Source organism: Podarcis tiliguerta, assembly GCF_965153285.1.
Source record: "Podarcis tiliguerta genome assembly, chromosome: 2".
NCBI lineage: Eukaryota > Metazoa > Chordata > Lepidosauria > Squamata > Lacertidae > Podarcis > Podarcis tiliguerta.
This window is the reverse complement of record NC_139535.1, coordinates 9,847,849-9,865,577: the sequence shown is the minus strand read 5'-3', so window position 1 is coordinate 9,865,577 and position 17,729 is coordinate 9,847,849. Positions and strand designations below refer to the sequence as shown.

Here is a 17,729-nt window from a genome sequence, read left to right as displayed (position 1 = left end):
ATGGGATGATGCAAGTCCAAAACCAGCTGGAGATCCAAGTTTAGGAAACCCTGCTCCAAACAAAATTCCTCCCACACTCAGGAGCATTCATAAGGTCTCTTTCCCATGGGTTTCTTGATGTCCAATCAATCTATCTTGTCAAGAAACGTTTCTCAGGCCATTTGAACGATCTCTCTCCAGGATGGGTAACTCAATTACTCCAACTGAAACTTGCTGCACACCAAGAACATTTATATGGTCAGTATGAACTCCCTCGTTTCTTCCACTCTCCTCTCTCACTGAAGTTATTTACCACACTGAGAATATCAGATCATCTCTCTCCACTGTGAGTTCTTGGATGTCTGTTCAAATTTACTTTGTCACATAATTTTTTTGCAAACCAAGAACGTTCATATGGTTTCTCATGCCTCTTCTCTCCGGTATGAGTTAGCTCTCAACTGTCTTTTTGCAAATTAATTTTTATTGAGATAGTATAAAAACCAGATATGAAAAAGTTACCAAAATTGACAAAGTACATTAGAGTAATGCATACAACAATGTTGAGACACAGTATTTCAAAGCAGAGCAACCTAAGTCTTTTGATTGCAGCCCTCCGTGACATGACTTGCCTCACTGGAGGCTGTAATTATTTCTCACCCTTATTTGCACAAAATATAAAGGGTCACCATATTATATCGAGCTTGTATTGGCAATTCTAACAATACAACTCTTGTAAGCCAACTCTTTCTAACAATGCCATGCCTCTTATTTTATCTAGCCAGCCTTTCATGCAGAATCCCATTGTTTTCCAGTGACCTACAACCTCCACGGGTGCAAGTGGGAATCCAGGTCACAATGAATCAGTTGAGGCTGAACACGAGATTGGATCGTGAAGAACATCTATAAGTATGGATACAAAAACTGGTGGAGTATGCAGAAATGGCGGGGGGGAAAGTAATCAAGATAACAAACTTTTTATAAAAGAATGGAAATTGAATATTTACAAATAAACTGTAAACAGATAAGGAAATGAGCAGGATTATTGTAATAACCTGCAGTTTCATAGGAGTATATATTTAAAGTACCTTTACCTTTTACCTGTATTTAAAGTAGCTGGATAAAGGAATGAGTTAAATTAAAACAGCAAAAAACACACACCCAAAAAACCGGGAAGCTTTTAATGTTTAACAGAGTATTGTATTTTAATATTTTGTTAGAAGCCGCCCATATTAATTGTTGTTGTTGTAAAACTACTGAAATGTATTTAACTGAAAATCATAAAACAAATAAAATACAGAGCTGCTCAGCAGTGGAACGGGCTCCCTCGGGTGGTTGCATGGCCTTGCTTTCGTTGAGATTCCAGAATTGCGTGAGGTTAGACTAGACGACTCTTGGATCCCCCTCCAACTAGACGTTTCCCACCAGAAACGGCGAAGAGGCTGCTGCAACTCTCTCGGCTGCTCGGCTCCCTCCGAATGGCTGCAAAAAAAGGCTCCGTCCGGGAGGCTAGCGGGCGAGGGGACCCAGATCCCTGCGGAGAACGATGCCGCACCGGCGGATCCCAGCCTCGCCTCCTCTCTGTCCCTCTTAAGGCGCAATCCTCTCCCTCGCGTGCTTCGGGGCGGAGCTGGCGTGGGAGAGTTGCACGCATCCCGGCGTTCAGAAGGGGGCGATCGTGTGAATCCTCCGGGTTTTGCCTCTTGCGACTCCGCCATTAAACCACCGAGCAAGAGGAGGAGGCGGAGGCGGCAGAGACCGCCTGCAGCCTCCGACGCCCAGCTTCCAGCCGGGGGCGGCGCCAGGGAACTGTAGTTCGCGGGCGCCGAAACGGAGCGAGCGGGGAGTAGCGCCGGTAGGAACCAGGATCGCCATCGATCGCGGTAGGAACCGGGATCGCTCCGGCTTTGTCGCTGTGGCAGCTTCTCTCGAAGCCCTGCAGCCCTGCGAGAGGGAAGTCCCGTCGGGAGCTGGAAGAGCCGCCTGCATTAGCGCTTGCCTGCAGCCCAATACTGTCTTGCACAGGCTGGCAGCGGCAGCGGCTCGCCAGGGTTTCAGGCGGGGGGACGGACGGTCCCAGCCTCACCTGGATCGTACCTGCATGCAAAATGTTGTTTATTTATATCCTACTGACATAGGAAGCTTATTCCAAGCCAGACCAGTGGTTCATGCAGCCCAAGACTGTCTGCACTGGCCGGCAGCCCCAGCCTCACTTGGAGATGCCAGGCTTCAAACCCTGGGGGCTTGAGCATACGAAACACTGTTTATTCATATCGTACTTACCTTATATGGGAGGACAGGGTTCATGTCCCCACTTGGCTGCGAAGCTTTCACTGGGTGGCCTCATGCCAGTCACTGCCTCTCCGCCTAACCTACCTTGCAAGGCTGTTGTGGCGATTAAATGAGGAAGTGGAGAGCCATGGGCTTCAGTTCCTTGGAAATGAAAGTGGGCTATAAATGTGTGCCTCTTCCATGTGAGGGTGGCAACATGAGAACAGGGCCTTTTCTGTGGTGGCTCCCCATTTGTGGAATGCTCTCCTCAGGGAGGTTAGCCTGGGACCTGCCTTGTATATCTTTAGGTGCCAGGCAAAAACATTCTTTTTCAACCAGGCCTTTGGCTGATTAATACTCTACAGCCTTTCAAATGTGTTTGTGTGTGTATTATGGCTTTGTTGTTTCTGTTTTAAGTATTTATTTGCAATTTTACCTTGTGTTTTTATCTTGTGTAACCACCCTGAGATTGTTTGATGAAAGGCAGTGTATAAATTCAATAAAGAAAATAATGCAATCAAGGAAATTAATGAATTAATGAAATACTTAAAGATGCTGAACTATTATTTTTATTTTATTGACTTAAGAAAATTATACAGACAGCAAAACGAAGAAGCGTAAATTAACATTGCCTTCTACCAATAAGAACTAATAATAACAAATCTTAACTTGCCATTCTGTCATTTGTGGTACTTTTTCTGTTTTCCAATATTTTGCCATAAGTATTTTTGCGGCTGCGGTTATATACAAAAATATATTCCTTTTGTCCTTGGGGCTGTTGTTCGCTAATAAACTAATTCCATTGTTTCTCACTCAGGACGACTATCGCCTAACCACTGAGCATCACTGCCAGGGAATGGTCAAGGGCAGGTGGTGTATATGACGGTTGAACCCCATTGACCACAATCCAATCCTTTAAAGGACTAGAAGATCAACCAAGAAATTAGCTGTTCCTTCTTTTGTGTTTCTGGCCAGACTTTCAGGGATTGAGAGCAAAGATAGTTTTCCTGTCAATCAACCGGCTTCTAGATTGGCCCAGTGAACTTTGGAAGCGATGAAGAAGCAAAAATCTACAGGTCCGGAACTGGAACTCGGACCAGACCCAGCAGGAAAAGCAAGCAGGGTGCTCCAGCCTGGAATTACGATCGAGCGACCAGGATATGGAGCGTCTGAAGACTGCAAAGGGGGACCCGGCAAGGGGAGGCAAGAGCGATGGGAAGCCCAGTGGCAGCAGTTCCTGAAGACGCTGCAGCCCCTTCACCCAGAAGGGGGAAGCCCCCCAGAGACGCCCGAGTCTGCCCCCTGGGAAGACGCCCAGGCCTTCCTGGCCTCCTTTGAGCAAGTGGCCAAAGCCTGCCGCTGGCCCAGAGGAGAGTGGGCGGCCCGGCTCCTGCCTGCGCTGAGCGGGGAAGCAGACGAGGCCTTCCAGAGCCTGGAAGCCGGAGACAGAGAGGATTATGGGAAGGTGAAGGTGGCCATCTTGCGAGGGGTCGCCCTGAGGATGGAGGCCGAGCGCCAACACTTCCGGCAGTTCTGCTGCCAGCAGGTGGAGGACCCCCGGAGGATCCACCTGCAGCTGCAGGATCTCTGCCACCGGTGGCTGAAGCCGGAGAGACGCAGCAAGGAGCAGATCCTGGAGCTGCTGGTCCTGGAGCAGTTCCTGGCCAGTCTCCCTCCAGAGCTGCAGAGCTGGATCCGAGCAGGAGGACCGGAGTCGTGTGGGCAGGCGGTGGCCCTGGCGGAGGAGTTCCTGATGGCCAGCCAGCAGGTGGGCAAAACAGACAAATGGCAGGTGAGGTTTTCATCCCTGGAGTCCCTCTCAAGCAACAGGCGGTTACCTGGATTATTGGCGTCATCTGCAGTTGTTCAGTTAGCAATGGGTGGGATTTTTAGCAGGGAGCTGTGGTGAATTTTCTTCAGTTAACCACACTAAGCTTGTTGAGCTAAGCAATAGCCTTTATTGGTTATTAGCACTGAGGGAATTAAGAATTCTAAAGCATCAGGTTAACTTTTAGAAGTTACCAAGTTATGTATCTCAGCAAAAAGCATGCATCTCTAGGTCATATGCAGCCTTAAAAATGGAAGCTTTTGGTTTCCCAGGCAACACTTTTTACCAGACACAGGAAAGTGACCTTTCTGGCTTCAGTGGGGTCATACAGGCCTCGTCAACAAATTCCTTCTCTCTTTTCTTCATTTCATTTCACTTTTAATTTGTATACCATCTTTCTGTTTTACAATACCCAAGGCAGTTTACAAGCTGGAGAAACAAAGAATGTACCCTTTATAAGCATCTAATCCAATACAAAAATGTGATAATAAAACATAACTTTAAAATAAGCAACTTATATCAAATAAAGTAATATTCAACAATCCATTGGAACAGTATAGAATAATATTAAATATCAGCATATAAAAATTAAACAGCAATCCACTCTTAAGTGGCTGGGGAAACCCAGCCAGATGGGCGGGGTATAAATAATAAATTATTATTATTATTATTAACAGGTATAATAAATGTTTTCTAAACTATCATCAATAAAAAGTACTTCAGCAAGTCACAGTGCATAAAAGAATACAATAAAAATTGAAAAGCAGAGACTGGAGGGTGGGGCAAGGCAGTTGGAAGATGGTCTCATAATTTAAAAGGCCTCTTGGCTTATTTTTACAAAATCCCTCCATCCCCAATAGCTTTTTGACACATTATTTTTCTGCACATACATCTTAAATGTATACATTTGGATGTTTTCCCACAGCATAGCCAAAGCTGAGAACATTCTTAGCTTGATACGATCTGTTGAACATTATCGGGGCATCTCTAAATGCTTTTTGTAAGATGCTCGTATGGTTCTTCAGTTGGCAAGAAGTTTCATACATGCAGCCATATGAAATGTTCACAACTGCTCCATTACCATTATAAAATATTCCTGTTAAACGCCAAAAAGCCTTGTGTTTAGATAGTCAGTTGACATTTTAATTTTTGTTCACATTTTATGACTGGTATTATTGCTACTGACACAGGGGATGGTTGAAATGAATGTCAAACTAAATGAAAAGGTGGATTAATTTCTTACAAATTGTAATAAGTTTTTTCAGTAGAATAGAATAACTTTCATTGCGCTATTCCTTAGACCATAGCAGCACAGAAGTGTAGTATCATAGAATTGTAGAGTTGGAAGGGACCCTAAGGCCTCGGTCCAGTATATCTGAAGGAGCGTCTCCACCCCCAATCATTCTGCCTGGACACTGAGGTCCAGTGCCTAGGGCCTTCTGGTGGTTCCCTTTCTGCGAGAAGCCAAGTTACAGGGAACCAGGCAGAGAGCCTTCTCGGTAGTGGCACCCGCCCTGTGGAACGCCCTCCCACCAGATGTCACGCAGGTGAAATCATAAAACACAATTACTGCTAAGAAATCCAAATTTCAAGCAGAATTATGGTCTGACCTTGAATTGGCAGCCACCAGGACAAATTTTGCTTTTGGATCCTGCTTGCCCGATTCCTATAGGCATCTGGTTGGCCACTGTGGGAACAGAATGCTGGACTAGACGGAGCTTTGGTTTGATCCAGCAGGACTTTTGATAGGTAAGCTTTATTTGGTCCGAATAGCTCCTTGAATTAATACTCGAAGGGGAAGGAGGTTTAGGAGTGCAGAGCCCTTATCATTCCTGTGCCTCTGTTCTGAGAGGGGTTTTCTGTGCCTGTTTCAGGGGCCGCTGCAAGAGGTGTGTTTGGGTTCTCTGGATGCAGTTGAGGAGCCCTCAGATGCCGCCGAGGGGCAGGTCTGCTACGAAGGGAAGCAGGAAAGCGATGGGGAGATCAGGTTGCTGGGTAAGAAGTCACCGAATTAGTGTTTCGCGTCGTTCTAGTTTCATGGATTATGAGAGGGATGAGATTTGGGCTGCCTCAGTCTCTCAGAAGGAAGGAACTATGGTGTGTTCATCTTTTGTTTTGGGGAATCAGAATGGCTGCCCAGGTCTTCTAAGTCAAGCTTTTATTTCATAGAAATGAATAAATCCCACCCACATGTGAGGGGTTTAGAAAGCTGATTCTTTACTCTCTTTTTTCCCCTTTCAGTTTCTTGCTGAATACTTGCAATCAGAAATTTTTAATGTTTGATGTTTTATTGTGTTTTTTATGTGTTGGAAGCCACCCAGAGTGGCTGGGGCAACCCAGCCAGATGGGCCAGATATAAACAAGAAAGCTATTATTATCATTATTCTTATTATCATTGTCATCATCAACATCATCATCCCAGTCTGTGCCTGTGTTGGATTTGAAATCCACTTTTATATATGTAAGGGTTTTTAATTGTTTTTGGATATGCAATTATTCATAGGCAGCAATCTTTTTAACTTTATAAATACGTGTGCATGAGAGAGCGATAGCCCAAGCACAATATATCTATGCCTGGACGCTGAGGTCCAGCGCCGAGGGCCTTCTGGCGGTTCCCTCATTGCGAGAAGCAAAGCTACAGGGAACCAGGCAGAGGGCCTTCTCGGTAGTGGCGCCCGCCCTGTGGAACGCCCTTCCAGCAGATGTCAAAGCGATAAACAACTGCCTGGCATTCAGAAGACATCTTAAGGCAGCCCTGTTCAGGGAAGTTTTTAACGTGTGATATTTTACTGTATTTTTGGTTTCTATGGAAGCCGCCCAGAGTGACTGGGGAGGCCCAGCCAGATGGGTGGGGTATAAATAATAAATTATTATTATTATTATTATTATTATTATTAGTCTATTTTTGTGCAGTATTGTGAAATGACTTCGAGATCCTTCATAGGCAGCCATCCATGAATAATAATACTAAATCTGGCTTATTATTATTATTAATCTCTTAACAGCAGAAATCTTGCTCCAGGTGAGCAAAAGCAAGGCGCTGTCTGTGCAATTTTTTGGCAGCTGTACCAAAAGGGGAATTGGTGACTTTCCCTGTCACTCCATGAAAACCTGCCCCTTCTCTCCTTTATGCAACTCTTAACAGAACAGGAAACTTACTCTGCCGTACCCAGACACCCTAAAGGTGATGGGAATAACTTGCTCCCCATTTCTAAATTTTCCCTCGCCCTTTGCAGGCAGTGGAATCAAGTGCTCAGGTCACTCTAGTTCCTTGTCTCCTGCGGAAGGACAAAGGATGGCTGACTCAGGTCTGAATGAGGTACGAGAAGTCCGGGTGGGTCAGCTTTTCTGTGTGGTGTGTTAAGACTATAGAGGAGCTAGGCTAACAGTGGATGCTGCGATGAGTCCTCTTTCCTGGTTTTCTAATACCTGTCCTGGTAAACTGTTGGTTCTTTTTTTCTGCTCATTTAGAGGGAGGGAGCCTTTATTTAACAGACTTTGGGTACTGACAAATCATTTTAAAAAACCCTATAAGCAGTTCGCATAAAATGTAAAATGTACGTTAAAGTATTTGATGAAGGTCAGAAGTTAAAAACAAGTTGGCCAAAAAGCGAAATCATTTTTCTAGTGCACATGTGCACTGGAGTTACTTCTGTTCCTAGTCCTCATTGTTTATACAGTCGTACCTTGGTTTTCGAATTTAATACATTCCGGGAGTCTGTTTGACTCCCGGAACAGCTCGGAAATCAAGGTGCGGCTTCTGGAGCATCCTGCAGCCAGTTGGAAGCCACACCAGACATTCGGGTTTCAATCGTTCAGGAGCTGAAACTTTCGAGTTCAAAGGCATTTGGCTTCCGAGGTTGCACTGTAGTAGATTGGCCTGTAAGGCTGGAACCCTGCCCACATTTACCTGCATATTGGGCAGTGGGTCTTGAATAGCACTGTAAAGAGTGCAAGAAAAGTGGTTTCCCCCCTCCCTTATGCTTTACAAGTGGATCAAAGACGGTGGAATCCACCTAAGTTAGCTGCGTGCAGGGATCAACTTTCATGAGCGCAACAATATGTCCTCCCCCTGCATGCCTCTCCCAATTTCCTCCAGGTCTCTGGAGCCGATTTGGAGGAGGAGGAGGAGGTGAAGTTTCGTTGTGCTCATGGAAGTTATTCCATGTGCAATCAATGGCTCTGAATGCTATTTATTGTGCAACGAGACCTGACTGGGCAAATCAGTTGGTGGTTCCTTTCACGTTTTTCCAGGGGCTGGTAAACCTCAAGGAGGCAGGTGTCTCCTTGCACCTAGTGGAGCCGACTCTGATCCAGCCAGGCCAACAGACGATGTTCTGGCAAGTCCTGCAGGAGGAAGATGGGAGCACCGAATCCTTGGGTAAGGCTTTGTCATTCTCAGGCCCCAGGAGCTGCTGTGGATGCTGGCATAACCGATTGCCCTCTTTGGAGTCTATAGAAGGAGGGCGGAATAATTGAATAACTAGATTGAGTATTTGACTCCTTTGAATAAATATTGCATACACAACTGACAGATGGAGTTCCTTTAATCCATTTCTTTCCATTTTCTCTCTCTTAACTATTATCTCCCTGGATAGTTTTTTATTATTCTTATATAATTACTCTCTCTCGTTGTACTTTGGTAAGAACTGTACACAGATGAAGGGGAATGACAGTTTGAGGACCCCGTGTGAGAGATAGAATCATAGAATCATAGAGTTGGAATAGACCACAAGGGTCATCGAGTCCAACCCCCTGCCAAGCAGGAAACACCATCAGAGCACTCCTGACATATGGTTGTCAAGCCTCTGCTTAAAGACCTCCAAACAAGGAGACTCCAAGGAGATGGGCAAGGGGAGATATCACCAGCTTTGAGAAGAGAAACATGAGCCCAGGTGACAGCTGAGAGGGCACACCTTTCTCTGTTAAGCTTTATTGATGAGGGAGGATCTTGTAGTTTCTGTTTCTTTTCCTTCTTTCTTTCTTTGCTTTCTTTCTTTTCTAGATTAGTTGGCTCCTTTCATTGTATAGTCATACCTTGGAAGTCAAACGGAATCAGTCCGTTCGACTTCTAAAACGTTGAGAAACCAAAATGCAGCTTTGTTCAGCTTAAAGTGGATAGAATTGAAAGCACATAGCAAAAGGTGAAGCTTCTGAAGAAACTTAATTTTGTCTGATGCGTGCCTTTCCAAAAAAGAGCATTTCCACACTATTATTATTTAATTAACATGTATTCTTCTGTAATATAAAGTTGATGTGAGTTTTTTATTTATTCAGTGGTACCTTGGTTAATCCGTTCCAGGAGTCGGTTCGACTCCCGAAACTGTTCGAAAACCAAGGCACGGCTTCTGATTGGCTGCGGGAGCTTTGAAAAGCATGGTTATTGGGTTTTGAATTGAGCTAGACATCATTCTCTCTCTGTTCCTCTTTTCCACTCAAGAGGGATTTTTGGCGCCCAAACCTGATTTCCCCTCCCACCCCAAAAAGGAGGATGAGATGTTCCACCAGTTTTCGGTGCAATGTGAACGACCCTCGGACCAAGCTATGGGTAAGGGGTTGGCAGTGTTTGACCTTGGAGAAGGACACTGGGGTTGCCATGCAGAGCTGAAGGCCACTCTTTTTTCTTTCTTTTTTCCCTCTCCCCAACGGTCATTGTACACAGGTTCATCAGCATTTCTGATGACTAGCGGATGAACCAAAAAAATTATGCAGAACAGGACTGACTCCTCGTGCATTCTCTTATTTTCCTGAAAGTCCAGAAAACTTCTGGAAATGTCAATGAGCTCCTTTCCACTTAAGATTTAAATCTAGTTTAACTACCATGCATTGTGTCCAAAGAAGCCTACAAAGTCTTGCACTTTTGCAACAGAACCTCCCTTTTCTCTGTCTTCTCGCTCACGCCCACCCTCCCCCCCCCCCCAAAATGCCCCACAAGGTAAAGGGAACTAAAAATATTTAGTGGGCCCTTAGACAGGCATGGTCTCTGGTATTTTTGGTACCTTTTTCTTCCCACAAACCTTTTAAGCTGAGATCATTTCCCAGTCTTATTTCTGTGTTGGAATTGTTTTAAATATGTTTTCAGGTGCTTTCATTGCTTTATCATTTGTGGGTTTGAGAAACAGGGCAGGGTCATTCCACGCCAAATCATCTGGTGCTTTGTGCTCTCATGTCTCAGATTTTGTTCAAAATCTTTGGCACTTAATACCGCTTTTATACCTTATTTCGAAAGAGACAAAAATTAGCTTTATTTTGATACCAAAATAAGCCCAATTGGTTGAAAAATAAGCGGAACAGTTTTTTTCTAAACTGACACAGAAATTGCATTAGCCTAAATCGCACGAAAATTGAAATAAATAAATAAAATCTCCTGAGCCCAATTTTGGACCAAAAAATCTGAAAAAATTAATTTGAGGGTGTCTCATAGGTATGTACACACACAAAAACTGAACAAAATCTGAGACGTGAGAGCACGGTCGAGTATTGAAATCAGGTGATTTGGTGTGGAATAACCTGGCAGGATATAAATTTCTGAGGGTGATATGAGGCAGAAGCAATGAGGTCTCAGGAATCTGGAAAAAAAGTCCCAAATGTCCTCTTTTTGTCTCTGTAGGTGATGGGAAGCGGAGTGAGCTCAAGGTGGAGAATTCGCAGTATGGAGGAAATGAGCCCGAGCCACAACCAGATATGGGCCAAGGGAATGGACCAATGGCAGCTGAGCTGTGCGAGAAAAGATGTGAGTCCGACAGGGAGCAGGGGAAGAAGGCTCTAGAAACTGAGACTGAATCCAACAAGATCTCAGAAGGTCTTGTAGGTAGAGGAAATTGCTCTGTAGATACAAGGGAGGAGACGCTCTCGTTCTCAAAGTATGGTAGACTGACCTGTTCTAAATCAAGACATGTTGCGAAACGTGCTGGAGAGGACCGTTCCGAACGTCCCGCGACGGTGGATCGCTCCCTGCAGAATCCAGACCGTCAGCGAAGGCATGCAGGGGGCAAATTATACCAACGCTCTCATCCGAGAAAGGACCTTCTTGGACAACAGAGCAGCCGAGCAACGGGAAAATCCTATGACTGCCCCGAGTGCGGAAGGAAGTTTTATCGGGGGGCGCATCTGAAGCACCACCTGCGAACTCATACCGGAGAGAAGCCTCACAAATGCCTGGAGTGCGGGAGCTGCTTTCCTCAGGGGATAAACCTGACGAGACATCGGAGAACCCACACCGGAGAGAGACCGCACAGGTGCCCCCGTTGCAAAAGCAGCTTCGCTCGGAAGGATCAGCTGCTCCGGCATCAGAGGACTCTCAAATGTCAGAGCGCTTGACAGTGCACCGGAGTTATGGGTGAACGTGTTTCTAGTGGGCCTGCAGAAACTGCAAAGGAAGAGCTGTCTGGATCAGGCCAGTGGCCCATCTAGTCCAGTATCCTGTTATCACAGTGGCCAACCAGATGCCCTAGTGGGAAACCTGAAGACAGAACAAGAGTCATCTCGCCTCCCATGATTTCCAGCAACTGTGGAAGCAAAGCACAGCCATTGTGGCAGGCAGCCGTTCAAAGCTTAATCCACTATGAATTTGTCTGAACATAGTTTAAAGCCGTCCAAGTGGTGGCCCGAGTGTGGGAGGAACTTCTCTCGGGGGTCGCCTCTTGTGGGAGGGAGTTCCGTAGTTTAACTGCGTGAAGAACGACTTCCTTAAATCCGTCCCAAATCTCCCAGCATTCAGCTTCCTTGGGTGGCCACGAGTTCTGGTGTTCTGAGAAATGGAGGAAAACTTTCCTGTGTCCCCTTTCTCCGTGCTGTTTTATAGACTCCTTACTCGCCTTTTAAGTTTCTCTGAACAAGTTTTAAGCAACCATTCCCTCTCTGGTCTTCGCACCAGGTCATGTAGCCAAAATACAGTGGTACCTCAGGTTAAGAACTTAATTCATTCTGGAGGTCCGTTCTTAACCTGAAACTGTTCTTAACCTGAGATACCACTTTAGCTAATGGGGCCTCCCGCTGCTGCTGCACCATCAGAGCACAATTTCTGTTCTCATCCTGAAGCAAAGTTCTTAACCTGAGGTAATATTTCTGGGTTAGCAGAGTCTGTAACCTGAAGTGTCTGTAACCTGAGGTACCACTGTACCTGGTTCAGGTGTGTCGATGGTGCCCCAAAATGGCATGAGGAGGCAGTACCCATGAAAGGGGGGTGGCAGTTGAATTTGATGGAATGTGCAGAATTAGCAAGTTGAACTGTTAAAATCAAAGAACACAGTGGAACAGTTTTCAAGGAGGAATGGAAAACGTTTGCAGATTATTTTTAAAATGTTGTAAATATGCCAGCACGCTAGCAGGTGTGAAGTAAGTTCAGTAGTAAAAGTTATTTTGAGAATAAAGCTGAGAAAAGAAGATATAGATTAGTTGCAATGTGCAGCACCAAAAGATAATAATGAGAAAGACATGGAGGGGTCAGAGGGAAGTCGACTTTTAAAGTGAATGTATGCTGGAAAATGTTTGATTAATTGTATTTTATTTGTGAAAATTTATAAATATATATATTTTAAAAAATTAAATGTGTGGTGTGTACACTGGGGCAGTCCTCACTGAGCTGTTCCCCTTTCCCCTTTTACGTTTCTTCTAAAGGTTTGTCTTGTGCTTCTTCAGATCTCAGGGCTCCCCTAAGGCTGCTGACAGGGATAGCTCAGTTGGTAGAGCGTGAGACTCTTAATCTTGGACAAGTATAGCTGAAGGAGCATCTCCACTCCCATCGTTCCACCCAGACACTGAGGTCCAGCGCTGAGGGCCTTCTGGCGGTTCCCTCGCTACGAGAGGCCAAGTTACAGGGAACCAGGCAGAGGGCCTTCTCGGTAGTGGCACCCGCCCTGTGGAACGCCCTCCCGCCAGATGTCAAAGAGAACAACAACTACCAGACTTTTAGAAGACATCTGAAGGCAGCCCTGTTTAGGGAAGCTTTTAATGTTTGATGGACTATTGTATTTTAATATTTTGTTGGAAGCCGCCCAGAGCGGCTGGGGAAACCCAGCCAGATGGGCAGGGTATAAATAATAAATTATTATTATTATTATCTGAGGGTTGTGGGTTCGAGCACTATGTTGCGCTATGTTCTGCCACCACTGCCTGAGGCTGCATTCCTCCCAATGGCTGCTGCTGCTGCAAATCACAAGTTGGGAGAGTCCTGTGCTGTTGTGCTCAGAGCCTGCTTGAGGACTTCTCAATGGGGCATCTGGTTGGCCACTGTGAGAACAGGGTACTGGACTGGATCTAGCAGGTTATTCTTACATTCTAGATCCAAGGGGTTGCGGGAGAAGAGATGTTTAACGGAGCCTGTTATGCCGTACAATGGAAGGAAGGCCAGCAAAATTCCTCTCTCTTGTCTCTTCAGGTGACAGCAAGAGAAACTGGATCAAGATGGGGTGTTCTCACTATGGAGGAAATAAACTGGAGGAATCACCTAGGTCTCTTCCACAGATAGACCAAAGAAATGTGTCAGCCAAGGTCCACGAGGAAAGATCTGAGTTCAACAGTGGACTGGAGAAGAAGCCACTGACAGCTCAGAATGAATCCAGTAGCCTCTCAGAAGGTCTTGAGGAGTCTTGGAGTGAAAAACACACAGTGTGCACCAGGGAAGAAAGTCCTTTGCTCTCCAAGTGTGATAAAAGCTCCCGGCACAAACCAGGACTTGTTATGAAACATGCTGGGGAAGATTCATCTGACTGTCATATGCCGGTGGGTATCGTCTGGCAGCATCTAGGCGATCAGAGAAGGCAACGTACCAGTGAAATATTTTACAAGTGTCCCAGATGCGGGGAAATCTTCCACGAGAGAACTAAGTTCCTTAAACATCAGCAGTGCCACACAGCGAGGAAACTTTTTGTTTGTCAGGAGTGTGGGAGGAAATTCTTTTGGCGATCGGATTTGACAAGGCACCGGAAGACTCATACGGGAGAGAAACCTCACAATTGCCTCGTGTGTGGGAAAAGCTTTGTACGGAAGGAACATCTGAGGAGACATTTGAGAATCCACATGGGAGGGAAACATCACAAATGACTTCAGTGGGGGAGAATAGTTTCCTGGAAATCTGAGCTGATTAAACATTGGAGAACTCACAAACAGAAGCGTAGCAGGTCCCTGAACTTTGGGTTCAGACGCTCAGAGCTCCTCCATCAAAGAATCCATAGACTCTCTTTCACGGGAGGTTTTTAAGCAGAGGTTGGGTGGATGCATTGCCCCTAGAGGACCTTCGGAGACCCTTCCAACTTTATGATTCTATCATTTTGTGACATGAACAAGAATTGATGATCTGAGAGAGCATAGGCAGACTTTTTGTGAGAAACAGAAAAAATAAACCTTTGGCCTTATCGTAGGTTTTCTCCAAGGGGTCAGAGGGAATTTGAGATATGGGACTGAGTTGTACAGAGTGAGGCCATTGGTTGTCTGGTCCACTACCGTGTACCAGACTGCCAGCAGTTAACCCCAAGTTTCAGTTGGAGAGCTAAAGGAGATCCCAAACTCTGTGACTCGTGGGTTGCCAAGAATCTGCTAGCTTCATTCAGGTGGTCTGCAGCATGTCTGCAGTCAGTGTGAATATTTTCAGCTGTATTTTTATTCAGTCTTTTATTTCTTATGTTGTATCTTACAATGTTCCCATTTGAATTCTGTGGAATGTGAATTACCCTGTGCGATGAAAAAAAATGTGTAAGTAATAAAAGGAGCAATAGAAGCACATCTAAAAACCTTATGCTGCAGGCATGTCCAAAGACCGTTTCGGGGGCCACCAGTTGATTTAATCCGGCCCCCGTGGCAGTATATGTGCTGGGGTAAATCCTAAAAAAACTCAGCAACTTTGGTTGGCCCTCATGCATGTTCACTTCATCAAATCTGGCTCTCTTTGAAAAAAGTTTGGGCACCTCTGCCCTACAGCATCTAACACCGCACATTCCAATTGCTATGAGAGGCAGAAACAACATTAAGCCAAGTCCATTTTCAAGTCCATGAGGATGTTTGGGAACGATTATGTTAGAACCTCCATGTAGGGCAGTGACAGGGCTGAAATCACCCGATCAGGAACTGTGTCTGTTTGAGGGTATATTGCTGACCCCTAGCATATTCTGCAAGAGTCCTATTCCACACAAAATTCCTCTGTCAAAGGAATAGGCCGGGATCCTGAACACACAGGAATGCAGCCGTTGCTGTGACACCTCAGGAACACATTTTCGGGAGGTTACTGGAATCTCTTGGATGCTCATTGACCTACCTCAGAAAAAAAGTTCTGATCAGAGTACACCTGTTGGAATTTATGGGCACATTCATTATTTTCAATGGGTCTACTATGAGTATGGCTAATGTTGGATGCAACCCATAATTCCCAGGGTTTGAGTCTCTGTGTAAAATACATAATAGCTTATTTCGCAAAATGAGGGGGAAATAAACCCATTTGCCTTGACTGGCTTAACTAATTTAACTGTTTTGGGAAGTTTTGAATGAATGTTTTGTGTATTTATCATATTTTTAAAATTTAATTGGGAGCCGCCCAGAGTGGCTGGGGAAACCCAGACAGATGGGCGGTGTATAAAATAACAACAACACAAGCGACAACATCCATCTTTCCCAAGAGCAGAATCTGGGAACGCTGACATTTATTATTTTACGGAGAGGGTGATCTTTGAGACGGGGGTGGGGGGCATGAGCTTAACAACGATGTGATGAATTAGAATGGGTTCCAAAAATGTGGCCAAGTTTCCTTCAAGCGGTTCATGGCATGTCTGCATTAAATGTCCAAATTGATTTTTAATTTTATTTCTATTGCTTTTTTATTTCTTCGGTTGGAAGCAAATTTATTCTGTTGTGCTGCAATTTGAATTCTACGGAAAGTAAATTGTCATGCTGCGAAGCACAAGAAAAGGAGGAGCAGTAGAAATACAATTAAACATTGTACAGCATCTAGCACATTGCAGTGGCGACATTAAGTGGTCTGACAAGTCTGGCCTTTTTCAAGTGGTCCGTGGGGTGAGGGGAGGAGAGTTTTGGGAACCACTGAATTAGAGTATGCAACAGGCAGGGAGAGGCAGCGAGAAGGATTCTCTTGACAAGAGGTGACCAGAACATAGACAAAAACCCTCTCTTCTTCTCTCTTTAGGTGATGGGAAAAGACATTGGATCAAGATGGAGAAATTTCAGCTAGGAGAAACTTTGCTGGCAGAAGCACATAGGACGTTAGCAGAAACATCCCGATGGGATTTCCCTGGGGCATCTGAAATCTTTGAGGACCGATGGGAATCCAAAGACCATCAGGAGAAGCAGCTGCTGATGAATAAAAAGAATGAATACACGGAGGTCGTGCAAATTCTCCCACCTGCTGTTAGCACTGTGCAGACCCAGGGGGGAAAGCTAATCTCCAAGCAGGTCAGAAAATCCTGCTACAAATCAGGACTTCTTATGATCCCTAATAGGGAGAACGCCTATAAAAGTCCTACGCTGGAAGAAAACGTCCAGCTGAAATGTTTCTTGGATAACCGTCCAGGAATCTCTGCAGGTGAGAGGCGACATGAGCAATCTGAGGGCAGGAAAAGCGTCCGCCGTGGGGACGGTTTGACCGGGTACCAGAACAGTCGCACCCAAGCGGATCCCTACGAATGTCCTGAGGATCGGAAAAGCTTGGGGAACCGAAAGGCGTTAAAGCGGGATCAAGGGATTCAGACAGAGGGGAGGCGATACCAATGTACGCAGTGCGGGAAGTTCTTCAGACACAGGCAGACGCTGACTAAGCACCAGAAAATTCACACGGGAGAGAAATTGCACGAGTGCCCCGCTTGTGGGAAAGGGTTCACCTCTCGGGAGCCGTTACTGAGACATCAGAGGATCCACACGGGAGAGAAGCCGTACGAATGCCCTCAGTGTGGAAAGTGCTTCAGGCAGAGGGTGCACCTGATGTGCCACCAGAAAACCCACACGGGGGAGAAGCCGTTCAAATGCCCCGAGTGTGGGAGGAACTTCTCTCGGAGGGATAAGCTGATCAGGCACCAGAGAATCCACAGAGGGCAGAGGCCTTATTCGCACCCGGAGGGTGGGAAGAGTTTCGATCAGAGAGCAGCGCTGGCGAAACACCAGGGCCTCCAAGAAGGGTGCTGAGAGACTCTTCCGCTCAGTAGACGGCAACACATTTTCCACAGTCAGGAGGGAAGCAGGGGCTCAAGCTCCCGTCCCTGAAAGCAGGTTGCATTGCCACAGAGAAACAAATAAGGTGGTACCTCAGTTTTTGAACGTAATCCGTTCCGGAAGACAGAGTTCCGAAACATGTGAAAACCTAAAACTCAATACGGAAGCTGCGTGGCATGTTTGACTTCTGAGGTGTCTTCAAAAACCGAAGCATTTATTTCCAGGTTTACGGCATGCGAAAACTGAAATGTTTCTCAACGGAGACATTCAAAAACTGAGGTACCGCTGTAAATAAAAGGAAAGGCCAAGCCTCCAGGTGGAAATTTCATCTGCGGCCTGTGCAGTACAAGAAAGCACATGCAGCGCGTGGTGTTTTGTGAGCAGGCCTGTTTCTTCAGAATCCGTGTTTGCAAAGCTCTGAAGGAGTACAATAATAAAAGGAATTCTGACTGGGTGTCTGCTGTCTCCTTTAATCATGGCCGAGTCTCTTGCTTGCCTCTGT

At 45.6% G+C, this 17,729-nt stretch overlaps 1 protein-coding gene across 6 annotated transcripts; it reads left to right on the top strand.

The window, feature by feature from the left end:
- Positions 1-1,378: 1,378 nt before the first annotated feature.
- Positions 1,379-17,685, top strand: LOC310670195 (uncharacterized protein). 6 transcript variants are annotated; one of them, XM_083425051.1, is made up of 8 exons: positions 1,379-1,859; positions 3,065-4,039; positions 5,950-6,070; positions 7,312-7,394; positions 8,330-8,456; positions 9,516-9,623; positions 10,686-10,808; positions 13,455-14,767. In XM_083425051.1, the coding sequence occupies exons 2-8, from the start codon at positions 3,302-3,304 to the stop codon at positions 14,117-14,119; spliced, it is 1,965 nt and encodes a 654-aa protein (XP_083281177.1). In that variant the 5' UTR covers positions 1,379-1,859; positions 3,065-3,301; the 3' UTR covers positions 14,120-14,767. The 6 variants fall into 6 exon arrangements, with proteins under 6 accessions (XP_083281177.1, XP_083281175.1, XP_083281174.1 ...); XM_083425049.1 differs by lacking the exon at positions 13,455-14,767 and adding an exon at positions 16,209-17,685 and having other exon boundaries at positions 1,381-1,859; positions 3,065-4,015; positions 5,965-6,070; positions 10,686-10,886; XM_083425048.1 differs by lacking the exon at positions 13,455-14,767 and adding an exon at positions 16,209-17,685 and having other exon boundaries at positions 1,381-1,859; positions 3,065-4,015; positions 10,686-10,886.
- The last annotated feature ends 44 nt before the right edge of the window (positions 17,686-17,729 follow it).

Bases quoted from the DNA above. Each gene is read 5' to 3' on its own strand.
- LOC310670195 (XM_083425046.1), top strand. From the start codon at position 3,302: ATGAAGAAGCAAAAATCTACAGGTCCGGAACTGGAACTCGGACCAGAC. The intron at 4,040-5,949 runs GTGAGGTTTTCA...TGCCTGTTTCAG, and splicing joins GCAAAACAGACAAATGGCAG to GGGCCGCTGCAAGAGGTGTG. The intron at 8,457-9,515 runs GTAAGGCTTTGT...TTTCCACTCAAG, and splicing joins TGGGAGCACCGAATCCTTGG to AGGGATTTTTGGCGCCCAAA.